This window comes from Balaenoptera physalus, assembly GCF_965194825.1.
Source record: "Balaenoptera physalus genome assembly, chromosome: 9".
Classification (NCBI taxonomy): domain Eukaryota; kingdom Metazoa; phylum Chordata; class Mammalia; order Artiodactyla; family Balaenopteridae; genus Balaenoptera; species Balaenoptera physalus.
In genome coordinates this window covers 57,380,118-57,401,360 of record NC_138888.1, presented here as the reverse complement: position 1 = coordinate 57,401,360, position 21,243 = coordinate 57,380,118, and the positions used below count along the sequence as shown (strand labels likewise).

The following is a 21,243-nucleotide window of genomic DNA, read 5'->3' as shown; positions in this document are numbered from 1 at the left end:
CTAATTCAGAGGTATATCATTTCCTGAGAAATGCAGAGTGCAGTTTTGATCATGGGAGAGGGAGGCTAAATGAGAGAAGGATTTGGCAATGAGCAGGTAAAAGGATTGAGTGTGACCATGTTGATCCAAATGGATTTTGAATACAATAGAGAAGGTTGATAAGATTTGGAAGAGAGAAAAATTGTCATCCAGTTGCTAAAAATTTGAAAAGTAAAGGCTTCTCTTCCCACTTATCCCACAGAGCTTAGTAAATCTTCTGATTCAAATTTCATTGGATAACAGCAATTGTAAAGAGAGAGCCTGGTGTAGGAGGGTGGCATGAACCTCAGAGAAGCAAAGATTATCTCAGGAGGCAGGGGAAGAAATGGTCTGGGGCCACAATGAGGGGCAAGGGAAGGCACCAAATGTGCTTCTGTCCCTGAGGGGTGTGGGGGTGACACTGAAGAGAGTCTCTGGGACAGAGGATATAGTTCAGTAAGGCAGGAATGAAAGGGACATTGCAAAAATTGCGTGAAGATGTGGAACAAGGTGCTGATCTTTGAGCAGGACTTCCTTCCCACAGTGGAACATCAGGAGAGCAGGAAACTGATCAAGCTAGAGTGTGCATGAAACAGTAGGGTCAGGCCAGGTCAAAGGATATGGGAAGAAAGATGGAATTAGCCTTGTTTCTGAGATGAGTATGGGCGAGCTGACACATTGCTGTTTGTACAAAACTTCTTTAGGTATTATAGCCCTCATGAGATGACTGTTGTTCTCCCGGGGTTGGGAAGAGGGTGATTGCATTGCTAGATGGACTGGCACGGCAGCCTCCTAAGCTTTTTCACTTTGCAGTGTCTTTCTCTAAGAGAGAAGCTTCCAGAGGCTTTGCCCATTATCAAATAGTATGTAGTAGAGCCAATTGCACCCTGGTTTAGTTACAGGACAATCTGTCACACCATGCTCCACCCACTCCCAATAAAATATGCTAATACATGGATTCTCTTAGCCCTTAGTAAAACATATAATCTTTTTTTTTTTTTTTAAAGAGAAAGAACAAGTTCTCTGCTCTCTCTCTCTCTCTCTCTCTTTTTTAAATTAATTAATTAATTAATTTTTATTTTTGGCTGTGTTGGGTCTTCGTTTCTGTGCGAGGGCTTTCTCTAGTTGCGGCAAGCGGGGGCCACTCTTCATCGAGGTGCACGGGCCTCTCACTATCGCGGCCTCTCTTGTTGCGGAGCACAGGCTCCAGACGCACAGGCTCAGTAGTTGTGGCTCACGGGCCCAGTTGCTCTGCGGCATGTGGGATCTTCCCGGACCAGGGCTCGACCTGTGTCCCCTGCATTGGCAGGCAGATTCTCAACCACTGCACCACCAGGGAAGCCCCCTTAAACATATAATCTTTAATAGGGCCTGCTTTGCAGAGCCTTACAAGATTTGGCTCCCCACTTGCTCTTCATTCTGACCTTGTTCAACTAATTCCCTCACATACTGGATGTGACTTCAATCACATTCATGGCTGTTGTCCTCGTCCCTAAACACTCTAGTATCATATTGATCTCAGGCTTTTTACTGCTGTGTCCTTGTCCTGAGATGCTCTTCTTTCAGATTTTCAAATGGCTAGACTCCTTCTCATCTTTTAGGTTCTAGTGCATGTTTCATCTCCTCAGAAAAGGTTTCCAGACATACTACTCAATTCTGTCTTATCTTCTCTTATCTTGCCAAGTACCTTGATGTCATTCAATATCTTATTGCCCTAGTTTATGTTTTTATACAATTTATCAGCATCAGAAGTAATGTGTTCTGGTCGTTTAGGCATTTATTATTGTTTTCTTCCCCTATATCATAAACTTCATTTCTCAGGGATTTCTCATTTATATAGAGGAGGGCTGGCTCATAGTAGGCTCCAAAAAATCTTGTTGGATGAACGCATAAACACTTGATAAATGTTAGTTTCTTCTTCTATATTCTAAAGTAAGCTACTACTTTTTCTCTTATAATTATAGTAGTAGTAATTTTCATGGTTCTTAGAACAAAATGTGATAATGTATATAAAAGTCCCTAATTCAGTTCTTAGCACATGATAGGCAATTAGGTAATGACTTTTTTTCATTCTTTTATCAATAAATCTCAGTGAAACAGCACACCAGAAATTAATTATATGTTATAATTCAAATTGGGGTATTGTAATCATAGTGAAATTATGTCTTAGTATTATACATTGTATAGTATATATCTCATTATGTATTATTTATTATATGTGATATAATATGTGATATAAGATATATATCATTTTTATTATATAGTTGTGGCAAAGTTATATTTAAATATTCTCTTGTGAGACACAAGTATTCTCAAAGTAATCTGCCTTCGTAGTGTTTCAAACTATATTAATTACAGTTAGAAGAAAATAAAATTGACTGTTCTAAATTACTGTGAAATTTTCTATCTTGTAAGAAACTTATAATTGTGATAGTAAGTTTCATGATTAACTGACACTTCTTACCTTCATGTTCGCTGTTTCCAGGAAGAACCCTATGTCCTGTTTAAGAAGTCTGACAAACCTCTTTATGGAAATGATCGATTTGAGGGCTATTGCATTGACCTCCTCAGAGAGTTATCTACAATCCTTGGCTTTACATATGAAATTAGACTTGTGGAGGATGGGAAATATGGAGCCCAGGATGATGCCAATGGACAATGGAATGGAATGGTCCGTGAACTAATTGATCATGTAAGTCCATTTTCTCATTATTTATTAACTTTGGAAGATTTCTAATAGATTTACATTTTTTTTTTTTTTGATGGTCAGGGGTTAATAATGTCAAAGAACAGTAATGTATTTTAAGTACTTATTTTTTTCAATAATGTTATTAAAAGTATATATTACTTTTGTCAAACATAAAGGATGTAAGGGATGTATATAGTTCTATTAGAGACAGATGTCTGTCTTAAATTAACTAGTAGTTAGTGATTTAATATCTTGAAGTATTTGGTCCTAATTTGTAAAATGGAATGTGGTTTCTTTTTTTTTTTTCTTTAACATCTTTATTGGAGTATAATTTAATTGCTTTACAATGTTGTGTTAGTTTCTGCTGTACAACAAAATGAATCAGCTATACGTATACATATATCCCCATATCCCATCCCTCTTGCATCTCCCTTCTATCCTCCCTATCCCACCCCTCTAAGTGGCCACAAAGCACCGAGCTGATATCTCTGTGCTATGCGGCTGCTTCCCACTAGCTATCTATTTTACATTTGGTAGTGTATATATGTCAGTGCTACTTTCTCACTTCCTCCCAGCTTACCCTTCTCCCTCCCCGTGTCCTCAAGTCCATTCTCTACGTCAGTGTCTTTATTCCTGTCCTGCCCCTGGGTTTGTCAGAACCATTTTTTTTTTTTTAGATTCCATAGATATGTGTTAGCATATGGTATTTGTTTTTCTCTTTCTGACTTACTTCACTCTGTATGACATATTCTAGGTCCATCCACCTACTACAAATAACTCAATTTCGTTTCATTTTATGGCTAAGTAATATTCCATTGTATATATGTGCCACATCTTCTTTATCCATTCATCTGTCGATGGACACTTAGGTGGCTTCCACGTCCTGGCTATTGTAAATAGTGCGGCAATGAATATTGTGGTACATGACTCTTTTTGAATTATGGTTTTCTCAGGGTATATGCCCAGTAGTGGGATTGCTGGGTAGTATGGTAGTTCTATTCTTAGTTTTTTAAGGAACCTCCATACTGTTCTCCATAGTGGCTATATCAGTTTACATTCCCCCCAACGGTGCAAGAGGGTTCCTTTTCTCCACACCCTCTCCAGCATTTATTGTCTGTAGATTTTTTGATGATGGCCATTCTGACTGGTGTGAGGTGATATCTCATTGTAGTATTGATTTGTATTTCTCTAATGATTAGCGTTGTTGAGCATCCTTTCATGTGTGTGATGACAATCTGTATATGTTCTTTGGAAAAATGTCTATTAAGGTCTTCTGCCCATTTTTGGATTGGGTTGTTTGTTTTTTTGATAGTGAGCTGCATGAGCTGCTTATATATTTTAGAGATTAATTCTTTGTCACTTGCTTTGTTTGCAAATATTTTCTCCAATTCTGAGGTTGTCTTTTCGTCTTATTTATGGTTTCCTTTGCTGTGCAAAAGCTTTTAAGTTTCATTAGGCCCCATTTGTTTATTTTTGTTTTTATTTCCATTTCTCTAGGAGGTGGGTCAAAAAGGATCTTGCTGTGATTTATGTCACAGAGTGTTCTGCCTATGTTTTCATCTAAGAGTTTTATAGTGTCTGGCCTTACATTTAGGTCTCTAATCCATTTTGAGTTTATTTTTGCTTATGGTGTTAGGCAGTGTTCTAATTTCATTCTTTTACATGTAGCTGTCTAGTTTTCCCAGCACCACTTTTTGAAGAGGTCTTTTCTCCATTGTATATTCCTGCCTCTTTATCAAAGATAAGGTGACCATATGTGTGTGTGTTTACCTCTGGGTTTTCTATACTGTTCCATTGATCTATATTTCTGTTTTTGTGCCGTAAACATACTGTCATCATTACTGTAGCTTTGTAGTATAGTCTGAAGTCACGGAGCCTGATTCCTCCAGCTCTGTTTTTCTTTCTCAAGATTGCTTTGGCTACTTGGGGTCCTTTGTGTTTTTATACAAATTGTGAAATTTTTTGTTCTAGTTCTGTGAAAAATGCCATTGGTAGTTTCATAGGGAGTGCATTGAGTCTGTAGATTGCTTTGGGTAGTATAGTCATTTTTCACAATGTTGATTCTTCCAATCCAAGAACATGGTATATCTCTCCAACTGTTTGTATCATCTTTAATTTCTTTCATCAGTGTCTTATAATTTTCTGCATACAGGTCTTTTGTCTCCTTAGGTAGGTTTATTTCTAGGTATTTTATTCTTTTTGTTGCAATGGTAAATGGGAGTGTTCCCTTAATTTCTCTTTCATATTTGTCATCATTAGTGTATAGGAATGCAAGAGATTTCTGTGCATTTATTTTGTATTCTGCTACTTTACCAAATTCATTGTATAGCTCTATTAGTTTTCTGGTAGCGTCTTTAGGATTCTCTATGTATAGTATCATGTCATATGCAAACAGTGACTTTTACTTCTTCTTTTCCAATTTGTATTCCTTTTATTTCTTTTTCTTCTCTGATTGCCGAGGCTAGGACTTCCAAAACTATGTTGAATAATAGCGGTGAGAGTGGACATCCTTGTCTTTTTCCTGATCTTAGAGGAAATGCTTTCAGTTTTTCACCATTGAGAATGATGTTTGCTGTGGGTTTGTCATATATGGCCTCTATTATGTTGAGGTGGGTTCCCTCTATGCCCACTTTCTGGAGAGTTTTTATCATAAATGGGTGTTGAATTTTGTCAAAAGATTTTTCTGCATCTATTGAGATGATCATATGGTTTTTATTCTTCAATTTGTTAATATGGTGTATCACACTGATTGATTTGCATATATTGAAGAATCCTTGCATCCCTGAGGTAAATCCCACTTGATCATGGTGTATGATCCTTTTAATGTATTGTTGGATTTTGTTCGCTAGTATTTTGTTGAGGATTTTTGCATCTATATTCATCAGTGATATTGGTCTGTAATTTTCTTTTTTTGTAGTATTTTTGTCTGGTTTTGGTATCAGGGTGATGGTGGCCTCATAGAATGAGTTTGGGAGTGTTCCTTCCTCTGCAATTTTTTGGAAGAGTTTGAGAAGGATGGGTGTTAGCTCTTCTCTAAATGTTTGATAGAATTCACCTGTGAAGCCATCTGGTCCTGGACTTTTGTTTGTTGGAAGATTTTTAATCACAGTTTCAATGTCATTACTTGTGATTGGTCTGTTCATATTTTCTGTTTCTTCCTGGTTCAGTCTTGGAAGGTTATACCTTTCTAAGAATTTGTCCGTTTCTTCCAGGTTGTCCATTTTATTGGCAGAGAGTTGCTTGTAGTTGTCTCTTAGGATGCTTTGTATTTCTGCGGTATCTGTTGTAACTTCTCCTTTTTCATTTCTAATTTTATTGATTTGAGTCCTCTCCCTCTTTTTCTTATGAGTCTGGCTAATGGTTTAGTAGCTGTAAGGTTAGATTGTTTATTTGAGATTTTTCTTGTTTCTTGAGGTAGGCTTGTATAGCTATAAAATTCCCTCTTAGAACTGCTTTTGCTGTATCCCATAGGTTTTGGATCGTGGTGTTTTCACTGTCATTTGTCTCTAGGTATTTTTTTATTTCTCTTTGATTTCTTCAGTGATCTCTTGGTTATTTAGTAATGTAGCGTTTAACCTCCATGTGTTTGTGTTTTTAATGTTTTTTCCCCTGTAATTCATTTCTAATCTCATAGCGTTGTCGTCAGAAAAGATGCTTGATATGATTTCAGTTTTCTTAAATTTACTGAGGCTTGACTTTTGACCCAAGATGTGATCTTCTTAAATAATTCTGAAAGCTTCCCACTTCTCTCCATCTCCACGGTCACATGGATTAAGTTCCCAATATGAGAATCTTCCCCTTTTAATCTGTTATCTAACTATATCATTCAACTAAAGTCTTGTTTCAGGAAGAGAAATCTGATCATGCCCCTCTTTTGCATAAAATCTTTCAGTAGTCTTCATTGTCCTAAGGATGTAGGACCAACTGTATAATATATTTACAAGCCCTTCTACATTTGGATATTGTTTCTCTCCTATGGAAATCTTTCTGACCCTTCAAATAGACTCTCAGACCTTCTCCACCCTGCTTTCTGTGTTGGGAGGTTCTCCTACATAGAATAAAGCAACAGGGCTTCCCAGTCAGTGGTCCAAGGGAGAGAGGAGAGTAAGGTTAGAATATTTATTTTCCTCTTCATTCCCTGAGATGTTGTCTTGAGCTGGCTTGTGCCCCCGCGCTGAATGTCACAGTTTCTCATAATGCTGCCTGCTCTACACAAATGTCTCTCCTCTCAGTTCCAGTTTACACCCTACATGGCTTTGTTTAATTCTGATCTTAGGGGTGGTTACTGCTTAGCTGCTAATAGCCTCGGATTCCTGCACCATCCCTTAAAATTTCCATTCACCAATGGTTCTCAAAGTATATTCCATAGACCTGCAGAATCAGTATCACTTTCAAACTTGTTAGAAATGCAAATTTTCAGGTCCTACTCTAGACCTACCAGGTCCGAAACTCTGCAGTGAAACCTGGCAATCTCTATTTTAACAAGCCTTACTGGTGAGATTCTGATGTTCCCTGAAGTTTGAGAATCATAAGTCCTTTTGTGAGTAAACCCTGCTCAGGTATCTTCATTTGAGTGTACACCTATTTTCTGTTGAGACCCTGACTGGCGAAGCTTTTTATATTTTCACTTATCCTGCTCTCTCCAGCCACATCCAGGTGGACTTTATTCAGTCTTGTTCTCCTCTGCCTCCAGTCGAGTTTTCTGTCCCCAGCACTCTCAACCCCAGTCCAGCTCACCTCATCTAAATTGCTTTTGCTTAGTTTCAGAAACACTTCCCCAGTGAGGCTTCCCCATTCCACCCCAGGAAGCCCACCTGCTATGAGTTTCCACATTGTTCTTATTACATAACACCATCACACTTTATTTTAATTACCAGCTTAATATCTAGTCTATTTACTTGCATGTAAGTTGTATAATAGTTATACTATCAAGCAAGGCTATTTCAGTTGCAAGTGTAAGAAACGCGGCTAAATATAGCTTACACAAACATATATTTTTTTAAAAGCCCCACATTACAAAAAACATCCAACAGTGATTTTCACTTCAAGTACATTGTATCCAGGGTCTTAAAGTAGACCATTGTATGGATTGGACTCTCTTTCACTGCCTTGTTATCTCTTGGCTTTGCTCTCTTTATAGATTTTATTCTTAAACACTTTCTTTCCACATGGTGACAAAGGAGACTCAAGTTGGCACTAGGCCAGTGGCTCTCAACTAGGGGCAGTTTTTTCTCCAGGAGACATTTGGCGATGTTGGGAGACGTTTTTATTGTCACAACTTAAGGAGGTGGGAGAGATGTTGCTACTGCCATCAAGGGGTAGAGGCTAGAGATGCTAGTCTCTAAATAATGCACAAGATAGCCCCTCACGACAAAAAATTACTTGCCCCAAATATCAATAGTGTTGAAGTTGAGAAACTCGAATCTAGGTTTGTCTGTTTCTTAGAGTCCTCCTTCTGAAAGAGATAGTGGTCTCCTTTTGCCAAAGTGTCAGCAAAATCTATTGCAGGGTGTTGGGGTGAGGTGGGAGGGGTGTCAGTTGGGCCAGCTTTGGACCATGTGCCCATCTGGGAACTAATCCATAAGGCTGGGGTAGAGGAGGTGGTTATTGGAATGGCCACACTTGGATCATATGTCCACATCTGGAACTGTGGGACAGAATCGGCCACATCTGAATTATGGTACTTATAATTTTTATGTGAACTTGGGGGCAGAGGCAAGCAATATTTATTTTAAACCAGCTATGTGCCAATCCATTTTCTAGATGTTCTAGGTTTTACTTGGTTAAGTAGAAGGGGAGTAACCATCAAGAGGCTGAATTTATTCAGGTGTTGTGATGGGGAAATATAATTAAAATTACGATCTTCTTCCAATCCAGAAAAATTCTCCACAAAGCTAGAAGAAAAAGAAAATTTTATTATTGAATAAGCGTTACACAAGAGTGTGATGTACACTGTAGGCAATTTGCTAAGAGATTGCAAAGACAGAAAGAAATATCACCCTTGTTATGTAGCCAAGCAGACACAACGCATTACGTACGTGTTCTCAAGATAAGCAATAACTAGTCCTCAAGAAATCTTGAAAGTACTATTTATCACACATAGTTCATATTAAATTTATTTGGTAATTGAGGTGACCATCTGTGTTAGATAATTGGCTTTATACAGTAGAAAAATAAGCTTCTCATATCTTTATGACAGCAGGTAGATTTTAGACACTTGCCCACCAAAGTTAGCTCCTACCCTCCCACAGAAATTTGGAGTTAGGGTGCACTCTTCCTTAGTGATTCCTTTTCAAGGACATACTTCCCAGGTGTTTAAGAAAGGCATCCCCTGGTGAGAAACCTGGCAAGAGGCTTAACTAACTTTTAAAGATTTATATACATTTCAAAAAGAGAGAGAGAGAAAGGACTTACAATTATAAGTTTTCTTAAGTAAATGTTCTAAGAAAAGGGGAGGGGTCTCTTTGATTATTTTCAATAGAGAGAATTGAGTCTCTTATGTTTAATTGTATTTGTACTTACAGTTGCAAGTCTAATTATTTTAGTAATAACTGTTTTTACCACCTTCTTCTCTCTCCTTCCTTCTTGAGAGGACCCTCAATGTATAGGGTTTGACAGGATCTCTCAAATTCATTTTAATCTAACCAGGGACAGTTCTTGGTGGTACAATATGAAGATAGCACCTCAGAAAGTTATTAGGAGAAAGTGGCTCCCTGAGGCATTGTTAGTCCTTGGAAAATAACAAGCCTTTCCCCTAAAAGCACCTTCCTCCCCCATCATTTCCACAACAGGGCTGCATAACATGTGTGCTAGTAAGTACTTGGTGAGACAGTTGTGGGTTCAAGTCCTAATTCTTTTACTACGTAGTTTTATGCCTTGGGCGAATTGCTTTAAACTCTTTAAGCCTTAGTTTTCTCAAAAATAAAATAGAGATAATGTCATATTAATAATTAGGAATTATATATATATATATATATATATATATACACATATGTTTCCTAGTGCAGTGTCTGACAAATAATAGATAATCAACAAATGGAGACATAGTAAGTTTGAACCAATAAGTTCAAAGTTTTTGTCTTCTTACTTATCCTATATTTCTACTATAGTGTTTATGAGTATTCTTGTTGAAGACTAAAAAGTATAATATTTAGACAGTATTACAATGATAAAGATGTAGAGATTATAGTTGCTATTGATATTAATTTTATATTGAATTATAGTAAAATCAGTGTTAAGTTTTAATGTAAAATTTATTAGTTGGAACCTTCAATGTTCAAATAGCTCAGTGTTTTCCTACCTAAATGATCATGTCTTGTGAATGATAGCTTTATATTAGAATTAATTAAACATAGGGAAGAATTAATAGGGGATCAATTTCACTGTTAGATTGTCAATAGGTAGGATAAAGGGGGAAAATGATGTTTAACAAAGCAGGGGCACCTAATTTTTTTGAAAATTACTATTGAAGATTATTATTATTATTTTTTAGTGTTTATTTATTTATTTTCTTATTAGTCATCCATTTTATACACATCAGTGTATACATGTCTATCCCAATCTCCCAATTGAATATTATTTTTAAATCAAATAAATCATTACTGGAAAAGTCAAAATGTTTTTAGATCTTCTTATATTTACTTTATGACTTGGTATTGTGTCAGATTTGAGTTATATGTATGACTGAATGTTAAGAGATTTATTTTCCTTGCTTGAATCCTTTAAACCAGAACTTCTGAAATATATATATACCACAATGTTCATTGCAGCACTATTTAAAATAGCCAGGACGTGGAAGCAATCTAAGTGTCCATCGACAGATGAATGGATAAAGAAGATGTGGCACATATATACAATGGAATATTGCTCAGCCATAAAAAGAAACGAAATTGAGTTATTTTTAGTGAGGTGGATGGACCTAGAGTCTGTCATACAGAGTGAAGTAAGTCAGAAAGAGAAAAACAAATACCGTATGCTAACACATATATATGGAATCTAAAAAAAAAAAAGGTTCTGATGAACCTAAGGGCAGGACAGGAATAAAGACACAGATGTAGAGAATGGACGTGAGGACACAGGGACACGGGGAAGGGGAAGGGGAAGCTGGGATGAAGTGAGAGAGTAGCATTGACATATATACACTACCAAATGTGAAATAGATAGCTAGTGGGAAGCAGCTGCATGGCACAGGGAGATCAGCTCTGTGCTTTGCAACCACCTAGAGGAGTGGATAGGGAGGGTGGGAGGGAGACACAAGAGGGAGGAGACATGGGGATAAACGTATGCATATAGCTGATTCACTTTGTTATACAGCAGAAACTAACACAACACTGTAAAGCAATTATACTCCAGTAAAGATGTTTAAAAAAAAATTCCCCGGAAGCTCATTATTTGGTATGTTTCATGAAATATTAATAGTATGTCCTACTACAGAGAAAATAAAGGAGCAATCTATGCAGTTTTTCATTAATATAGATGACTACTCTTTTTAGTATTTTAACTCTAAGTGGTCTTTTCATCAGGCTAACCATCATTTGAGATTTATGATGATTGGTGACCTGGATCGTTCTATTTGAAATTTGTTGGGCAGATATAAAAGCTGAAAATTTTTGTGAGCCATCAAACTGATTAAAATCTTTATCAGGACACTATTTTACTGTATCAGTTCACTGCATCCACAGTCTTCTGTATTGAGGTATATACATGGTAGCGTTCATTTGCTTCAAATATACTGAAAATAACTAGGAGACACAAATAACAGGATTGCAGAAAGTGTTCAACATTCAGGAATATTTATTGAAAGAGTGACACAAATGGTCCACAGTGTGCCACAACAAATGTGAAACTCAAGCATCTTGCTCCTTAGAGAATATGTGACATATTTTCCGAATGCTTTTCTTCTTATGTTGTCTTCCAGGGGCCGCAATGAAAGTGTCTATTCATGCTCCAAGGAAAGAAATAAAGAGTGACATATTTTCCTCAGAAAATTAAAAACATCATAACTTTTTGTATAATATTTTATGAAATATTTGATCGAGTTTTTCACTCTTAAAAGCAAGCTTAGCTATTAAACCTGACATAGAAGTGACGAGTACACAGAAACTTGCTAATGCAACCATTGTATTAAGTTGGACATACATTTACTTGTAGCTTTGGGCTACGTATTCCTTATGGCTAATAACTCATTTGTGGGCTCATGAGACAACTGTTTTTTGTTATTCATAAATCCAACTAGACTTATTCATAAGCATGAGGGGAAACACCTAAGCTGCAATAAGCTAGCAGCACATATTATCATGGGACTCCTTGAAGGAGACAAGGGCTGTTGCATTACTTTCCAATCTTTGGTGATGTATGCCTTGGCAGTGGAAAACCAGGAAGATTTATGCTTGTAAACATCCGTACATAAGTTAATAAAGCAGGATGTCAAGTCTCTTTTTGTGCAGGCTAAAAATAGACCTCAGATCTGTCCCTACCTTCCAGTTTTACACCCACCAACCTAGTTCAGACACTTGCCACCTCATTATGTATTTATTTTGTACCTCCTGCCTCTTCTTTAGGAATCCACCTACACATTATAGGCATGTTCTTCTTTAATAACTAGTGACTTCTCAAAGCTGTCCCACTCAAAGTATTGCAGAGATACCAATAGATTGTACTATAAACTTTCCAGTACGCATGTTGACCTTTCGTTTATTTCTCACTGTCCCCTGACACCTAGTGGTTCATGCAGTCCTTAAGCTCTTTCACCTTGTCACCTGTTTTAAAGTACACCTCCGGGGTTCCATGTTGGGACTCTGCTTACCTAGGCTTTTCCTGATCATTTCACACTTCTAAAGAGCCCACTTTTATGAACACCTGTAGAACTCCTACTTCTGGTGCTTGATCACAGACACTCCTTGCTACTTGAAATCCTTTGTCCTTTCATCTTTCACACAGAATAAGCCCCAGCTGGAGGCAAATTTCCGAATGCCTTTAAGACAGTGATCTGCAGGGGGCTTCTCTGATCTAGTGTCATAATGCTGATAAAATCTGTGAGGGAATACTGTGTACTCATACTCCTCAGATCTATAGTTAGTTCTTAACTGCAAATTTGGGAATTTGGGTGCTATCTATCTATCTATCTACCTACCTACCTATGCTGTGTAGCCTTGGGAAAGCTATTTATTCTGTTTTAAGGTCAGTTTTATCACATGTACCGGGGGAATAATGATACTCACTCATAGAATGATGGTGTGGATTGAATGTTAATATCTGAGAGTGGAGCAGCCCTGTAGCGATTTTTAACTTATTCAGATACATCAGTGGGACAGCAGAGATGGGGGATGGATGGGGGAGACACAGGGAAGGGGAGAAGGATAAAAACAGGGAGAAAGAACAGATGAAATGTTGTCGGACAGTGATGCTGAACCCACCATAGGTCTCATGACTTACTGTGTGAAAGCTCCTGGCACAGATGTATACTCTCACGTACACAGATACAGACTTTATAAAAAAGAAGTAACCTAACTTCTAGACAAAAACTGCTAATTAATCTGGCATGCAACTATAGGAATTGAATTCAGTTCTATGACTGGAATGTTTACTGAGTCTTCGAATCATATTTGAGAAGCTGACTCTGAGGACATGAATGTATTACACAGGTGTGTTACCTGTCAAATGGGAAATATTATTATTATTTCTGTTAATATACCCGAAGGGATACCAAATGTTTTCTTTCATGTTACTTTGTCTTGGCTATTAAACACCAGAAGTTAGTTTGATAAGGTTGAACCATGATTGTATTTAAAATGGATAATTGACAATATGTATGCTATGGTATTATCAGAGGGCACTTTTTTTTTTTTTAATTTATTCATGGCTGTGTTGGGTCTTCGTTTCTGTGCGAGGGCTTTCTCTAGTTGTGGCAAGTGGGGGCCACTCTTCATCGTGGTGCGCGGGCCTCTCACTATCGCGGCCTCTCTTGTTGCGGAGCACAGGCTCCAGACGCGCGGGCTCAGTAGTTGTGGCTCACGGGCCTAGTTGCTCCGCGGCATGTGGGATCTTCCCAGACCAGGGCTCGAACCCATGTCCCCTGCATTGGCAGGCAGACTCTCAACCACTGCGCCACCAGGGAAGCCCCAGAGGGCGTTTTTTTATCATTACCACTAAAAACCAAGAGATTTTTAAAGCCATATTCTCAGTCTTTTTACATCATTAGAATTGTTTAGATCAGACTATGAGAAGTGTTTGTTTGTTTGTTGCTTAGCTCTTTAAGAGATGCCAAAGAACTTTACAACTTCTTTGGGCTTAGAAAGACTTCTCTTTTAATATTATTAACGTTTGTGGTTGGTAAGAGAGTGGATTGGTCAATAAAAGCTTTTGTTTTTCTTTTTAATAAAGCTCTTTTTTATAACTTCAAGTGCTGTTGAAATTTTAAAAGCAAACAAACAAAGACTTGATCATTTGACAGATCAAGAAAAGAATGAGAAAATTTCTGTTTTAGTTTATAAAACAACTATGGCAAAGTGGGAAGTCTGTTAGGACCTAATTCTCCCTTATTTTACATAATTTTTAAGAAGACCCGTGATGCTATGGTTTTCCAGCTGCCTGAATGCTTCCCAGCATGCTGCCTCAGCAATGCAATTGGTGTTTAACACTATCAAGCCTTTTGTGATTCATGAATGAGCTTTGGAGGACCTCACTGTAATTTGCCTTGCCTTCTAATTGCTCTTTTATTACATACTAGGGAGGAAATCAAACATTTGTTTTTCAAGGAACAGTCTCCAGGTATTATCACAAAAATGAAAAGGCTAAATCAAAAAAAACAGTTTCTAACTAAATAGGAATTGACTTGTGCTGTAGCTTTGAATTTTGATATCATGTTGTCTCAACTCTGCATTCTAGTGGAAGCATTCTAGTATTTCAGTTAAAAAAATTGAATAGGGTTAATATTATTATCACTATTATTTTTTTTTTAATTTTGGGAAAAATCACTAAAACATAGAAGTACAAATTTATTTATAATTTCCTATGACCCAGCAGTGGCAACTGTTAACATGTTTGTTAACTTTGCTTCAAGTTTCTCTCTTTTAATACAAAAGTTATAAAACATTACAGATAATGTTGAAGTCCCTTACTCACCGTAAAATTTCTCAGTTTAGTAATTTCCAAATCAATTGCAAAAGATAAAATTACATTTCCCTCATCCCTCCCCACATGTAACCACTCTTAAGTTTGATGTTCTCCTGGTCCATTTTGTATAAATTTCTTAAAGTATTTGGTAGTATTTTTATTTAACCAGTCTCTACTGAGATTCAACTTATTTCCAGTGTTATGCTATGAAAACAAATGTTGTCAGAAAGAGCCATGTCTTGTCTTGTTGTCTTGGCTCCTGAAGCACCTGTGTCGAGAGCTTCTCTAAGAGATGTACTGGGAAAGGAATTGCTAGTCGGAGTATACAGATATTTTCAGTTTCATTAGATATTGAAAATATTGTTCTACAAATTGTTTTACCAACTTACATTTTCGCCAGTAGTTTGTAAGAGTTCTGCTTCTCTGCAAAACCGCTAACATGAGATTCTCACTATTTGAATTTGGTCGGTCTAAAGACACATGGACTCCCATTGCTTTAATTTATATTCCCTGATTACTAGCCTCTTACCGCTCCCTCCATATTTATTAACTTTTTAGTTTCTCTTTCCTGAAAATCCCATTTACTTCCTTTGCCTTTCCTTATTGATACATAGTAATTTGTTATATTTTCTGAATACTAATAATGCAAATATTTTTCCTGGTTAAGATCATGTCATTTAATTTGTTTAAAGCATGTGTATATGCACATGTCTGTGTTTGTGTGAGTTTTGGTATGGAGTTTTAAAGTTTGAGTTTGTTAATTTACTTATTTTTTTCTTCATAGTTGTGATGTTTTCACTTCTTTGTTGGGGAAATTCTTCCTTAACTGGAACTCATTAAGATATTCTATTATTTAAGAGTCTTAACGTTTTTGTTTTTCGAATTTAATTCTTTCACCCACATGCAATTTGTTCATTAAGTCCACACAGGTTGGACTTCACTTAAGTAAAAGTCTGAATTCCTTCCACTCTCTTCATGAAGATAGACAACCAAATAGTCCAGGCCAGACATATTTGTTAATAATTTTCTTTTCTCTGAAAAAAAAGCAACTTAGAAAGCAATTGATTTTTACTTTCAGTGAGAAATCTTGTGACTGTTAACTTAGACCTTAGAGCTAGGTATTAGGAAGAGCACATGACACGTTAAAAAGGGCTAATGTAGTTCTCTATAGTTGAAATATTTTTCTCAATGATTTAAACAGCAAGTTGTTGAAAGTGGAAATGTACTGTCAAATAGTTCAGAGAAAAAACTATTGAGAAAGTTACTCCGGAAACAGGAGACCGCAGACCAGTATAATTCTGATTTATACTATATAATAGATTGTGATTCACTAGAAATTATCCCATAGTGGGTACTTAGCAACCGCTTGTTGAATGTCTCTTCTGGGAGAGACACTGTTAACTACAGCATTAACAATACCTTTTAAATATAATGGTTTTATTTGATTTTTTCTATGTACTTTCACAGTAACATTGACGTCATGTTTAGAAATATTTAAGTGTATTTTAAACATAAATTTATTTTTAAACTTTGAAATTTTGATATTTTCTCAAGATTTTCAAAATAAATTATTTCCCTAATAATGATCTCTTGGTATGCTATTTAGTTGTAATATTATAGCAAAAACTCATTAAGCATTATTTTATTTTGTAATTATACAATAAATTATTGAATAAATATCCTCCATGGATACTACTGAGTTCTTCAAACGTGATTCTTGAAATTAAAATACTTAAAATATTGACAAAATAAATGCTTTGGACATAAACGTTGTCAGAAAAAATAGCACAAGACATAATTTGAAGCTTAAGAGGAAGTAAAATGCTAAATTGGGATTATAGAGACTCCTTTAGATGTATAGAAACTCCTATACATCCTATACATAATTTTGCCTCTGACAAAACAATATACAACTAATCAGTCTCACACTGCAGGACACTGAAACTTTTCTTTGACATAGTCAGGAAAGGCTTCTTAAAAAAAGAAAGCTTTTAAAAAGCTTCTTAAATGAACAGAGGGAAACAGATTAGAATGGAGAAGGCTTGAAGTTGAGAATTTGATGATGACTCAAACAAATAAAGTACTATATAAAAATGAAAGTAGAAAAATAAATTAAAGGCAAGGGTATTCTGGGAGAAAATTGCCCGCAGGAGCAGATCAAAAATCTAGAATTATTTGAGTTCAATAATAAGAAGTTTGTATTTGAGTCAGAGAGTGAATTTACAGTGACACTGTTAAAGCAGGGGGCTGGAAAATCTGTTTATCTGTGGTATATGGCATTATTTAATAATAAACACTGATTTGCATCTACCATTATCAGAAAAGCAGAATAAATGTAACTGAAATCAGATATAAACAAGTGTGGCTTTTAAAAAAAATTTTATTTTATATTGGAGTATAGTTGATTAACAATGTTGTGTTAGTTTCAGGTGTACAGCAGAGTGATTCAGTTATACATGTACATGTATCTATTCTTTTTCAAATTCTTTTCCCATTTAGGTTATTATAGAGTATTGAGCAGAGTTCCCTGTGCTATATAGTAGGTCCTTGTTGGTTCTCTATTTTAAATAAATGTGGCTTCTTTTTAAGGTGACATTTTCTTTAGAACATAAAACAAATCTAAACAATAACAAAACAAAGTCCTAAACAAAAGCTAAAAAAATTCAAAAGTACAACCATAGCATGGATTTTCTTAATAGAATAAATATCGTTTCTTTGTTAACTATGCCTGGATTTTCCTTTCTCATGAGTTATGTGGAATTGCTTTGCAAAGTAAATTTGAATAATGGAAATAATATAATTGCCAAAAAATGATATTCTTCATGATATCCCTAAATGCAAGTATAATTCAATACTACTAACTCAGCATTTTTCTGTCTGTCATAATTTTAGCCACTAAAGATATATAGATAAATATGAATCCTAGGTGAGCTAGGCACATAAATAATTTTTATATACTTCAGGTAATGCAATAATAGAGATATTCCCAAGATATTTTGGGAAAACTGAGGGATATATATCTAATCCTGTCTGGGAGGAAAAGGATCAAGGAAGTCTTTAAGCTTAAGTTGTAAGAAAATGACAGATGCTTTTTCCAATACACTATATTTAATGCTGCAGTTAATTTAATTTTAGCGTGTAGTTCTACCTGAAGGATATTATTTTATATACCATCACACATGACTAAAATAGTGAACTACAACTTGGTCAGGTTCATTTAAATGTATTGAGAAACAATTCAATTTAAGATAAACTCTGATCTGATTCAGAAAATTTTTGAAGACAGGATTAACAAAAAGAAAAAAGATTTCTGTATCTCTTTGTCTGATAGGTTTGTTTTTATTAATTAAGAACAATCTATTGAGAATGAATTTATTTCTTAGCATGTAATTACATTAACATTAACCAATGTTGTTTTATGCTAAAATCATGTGTCTGCACCCATAGAATTTCCTAGTCACTTCTAATTACATTTAAGGTTTTCTGGTTCCTCGAGGACATTAAGTTTGCTAAAGATAAAGCCGTTGAAGGGAAAAATTTATTTCTCACAGATTTAATTATGATGATATTTCTAATCAAATTTTTAAAAATATTATCCAAATTGGATTATTGGAAAATCAGAGATACTGTCTATGGGATATATTCAAGTACAAATATATTTGCTTGTTTATGTGACAATATTTAGTTTAGTATTAGACAATATAAAACTATATTTTATGTCCTTGTATTTTCTTCTCTTTGGAAATGATTAACTTTGATACCTTATGATACAGTATACTCTTTTCTTTCACCTTAGATTAATTTTTTAGCAACATTTAGATTCCAAATATTCTCTCTGATGTCACTTTGTTTTTCAATAGATACATCTTCAGGCTTCTCTCTCAGTTTACAGTATAAGCTCTGAGAGAAACTATATCTCTAGGACTTAGCACAGTGCCTAATACACAATAGATTCTTAATGAGTGTTTGTTAAATAAATCCACCTATTTTCCATCGCTGTCAGTTTGGCCAATGCCGCTTACAAAGCTACTTACAAATAGGAGTACGTCTCAAATGAATTTCCCCAACCGTCACACTCTGGCGGTCGATTTCCATGCTTTGTCTCCTCCCTGTAGGTGTCAGTGCCTTCACTGAAGCAGGAATGATTTCACGTTCGTCTTGATACCTTCCATAACAGTCACCGCAGGGCCTCACACAGCCTGGAGACGGTTAATGAATATCTGTAGAATAAACGAGTGGGTAATAGTTGTCCACCTCACCTCTACCCCTCTACACACTACGGGAGTACAGTAACCTTCACCTCACACCTGTGATTCCACTCCAAGCCACAGCTGTGCTATCATCACAGATTCCTTCTGAAAAAAATAAATTTGGCTAAGATTGTTGAACTTAAGAGAAATTAGAATTTTAAAATGGAGAAATTAGTCATAGCTACAGAATAATAGATAAAGGCATTCTGAAATAATATCCCAAATGTAGGCACATAGGAAAGTCATCTTCAAATGTTTCTCAAACAATTACTGGCAGATATATCAGATAATACATGATGTAATAATAGGAGGGCATGAGTTAGGGAAAATACTTAGGATAAGACACTTAGAGTAGGTAGCTGTGTACTTACACCCCCCCAAAAATAATAGGTACACAAAAGGTTAAAATTGTCACAGTTGTATTTGTATAAATTAAATGAAACCTGATTAGCTAAGACACTATCAAAAGATAGCTTGGGGCTTCCCTGGTGGCGCAGTGGTTGGGAGTCTGCCTGCTAATGCAGGGGACACGGGTTCGAGCCCTGGTCTGGGAAGATCCCACATGCCGCGGAGCGGCTGGGCCTGTGGGCCACAACTACTGAGCCTGCGCGTCTGGAGCCTGTGCTCCGCAGCAAGAGAGGCCGCGATAGTGAGAGGCCCGCGCACCGCGATGAGGAGTGGCCACCGCTTGCCACAACTAGGGAAAGCCCTCGCGCAGAGACAAAGACCCAACACAGCCAAAAATAAATTAATTAATAAATTAATTAAAAAAAAAAAAGATAGCTTGTCCTCAGGGAAGGAACAGAATAGAAATATTGTGTGCACTGTAAGCAAAGGGTCATCGATATAAAAGTAACAATTTTAGCATCAGCTTGTTAGGAAAACAAGTCATCCTGGTCATCTGAGAGTTTATCTTTTTTTTTTTTTTTTTTAAAGCTAATTATATAAAGGTTTTTTTTAATTTTTTAAAATTTTATTTTATTTATTATTTATTTATCTGTTCATGGCTGTGTTGGGTCTTCGTCTTTGTGCGAGGGCTTTCTCTAGTTGCGGCGAGCGGGGGCCACTCTTCATCGCGGTGCGCGGGCCTCTCTTGTTGCAGAGCGCAGGCTCAGCAGTTGTGGCTCACGGGCCCAGCCGCTCCGCGGCATGTGGGATCTTCCCAGACCAGGGGTCGAACCCGCGTCCCCTGCATTGGCAGGCAGATTCTCAACCACTGCGCCACCAGGGAAGCCCAGTTTATCTTTTAAATACTATAATATCATCTTTTTGGATGGAAACATTTCTAGAATGCATTACATATATTTCACTCTTTGAAACTGTAGTTCAGTGAACATAATCCAAACTCCAGTTGAAAACTTTATAACTGTCAATGCTTTCATGATAATATTATACTTTACATTGCAATCACCCAGGAATATGAAATTCATGGCTACCAATTTTTTTCCTATGGTTTGTGCTTGAAATGCTGCAAACATTTGCTCAGTAACCATACATTTTGACTCTTATCTCTTTCATAGGTTCAAATGGGTACTTGATTGATTCACCCGGTCCCCATTTCCCATCCCCTCCAAAGGTACTTACCTCACATTCTATCTCAACTTATCTTCTTCAGCTTATTTCCTGTTATCTTTTATTTATTCCAAACTTCCTGACATACATTTTACCTGCTTTCCTACATAAACCATTACACAGACTAGGTAAATTTTATGTCGATTTTCAACCAGCATTTAAATAATTTGAAAAGCAGTATTTTTAAAGATATGTTGATAACAAGCTGAATTCTGAGCTGTGCATCATGAACTGAGGATAAGATTAAGTTAGACATGTTTAAAACTGGCAAGACTGCTCAGCAGAGCCACCCATACAAACCAGTGATTCCATAGTGGAGATCTCTTCATTCTGGGTCTGGTCCTTAGTTATGCAAGTCCCCAATGCTTATTACACAGTTATTCAGGAGTTATTGAGCTAACTAAACACACAGAATTGATTTTGAAAACAGAATATTAATTTTTATGGGAGTATAACAGGAATCAGTGCTTTTTAGTATTCTTACTCCTATTATATAGGTGCAAATAAAAACCAGTTTAGAAACCAGACAACCTAGAAATCAAAGGACAAAGCCTAGGTAATCAGATCTCTTGTCCTGTACTATGATTGTATTTCTTCCTA

At 36.3% G+C, this 21,243-nt stretch overlaps 1 protein-coding gene and 1 long non-coding RNA gene across 11 annotated transcripts in view; one reads left to right on the top strand and one right to left on the bottom strand.

Moving 5' to 3' along the window:
• The window catches only part of GRIK2 (glutamate ionotropic receptor kainate type subunit 2), a 642,913-nt gene that overhangs the window by 454,708 nt on the left and 166,962 nt on the right, over nucleotides 1-21,243 (top strand). For all 10 annotated transcript variants that reach the window (XR_014267496.1, XM_082475143.1, XM_082475138.1 and 7 more), the window contains one exon: nucleotides 2,504-2,710. Coding sequence is in view for 9 of the 10 variants with exons in the window: in XM_082475143.1 (XP_082331269.1) it covers nucleotides 2,504-2,710 (207 nt within the window). In the remaining variant the exon portion in view is untranslated. The remainder of the gene's footprint in view (nucleotides 1-2,503; nucleotides 2,711-21,243) is intronic.
• The window catches only part of LOC309667228, a 46,419-nt gene continuing 39,661 nt past the window's right edge, over nucleotides 14,486-21,243 (bottom strand). Inside the window, exon 2 of the long non-coding RNA XR_014267641.1 lies at nucleotides 14,486-19,041. This is a non-coding gene — a long non-coding RNA (uncharacterized lncRNA). The remainder of the gene's footprint in view (nucleotides 19,042-21,243) is intronic.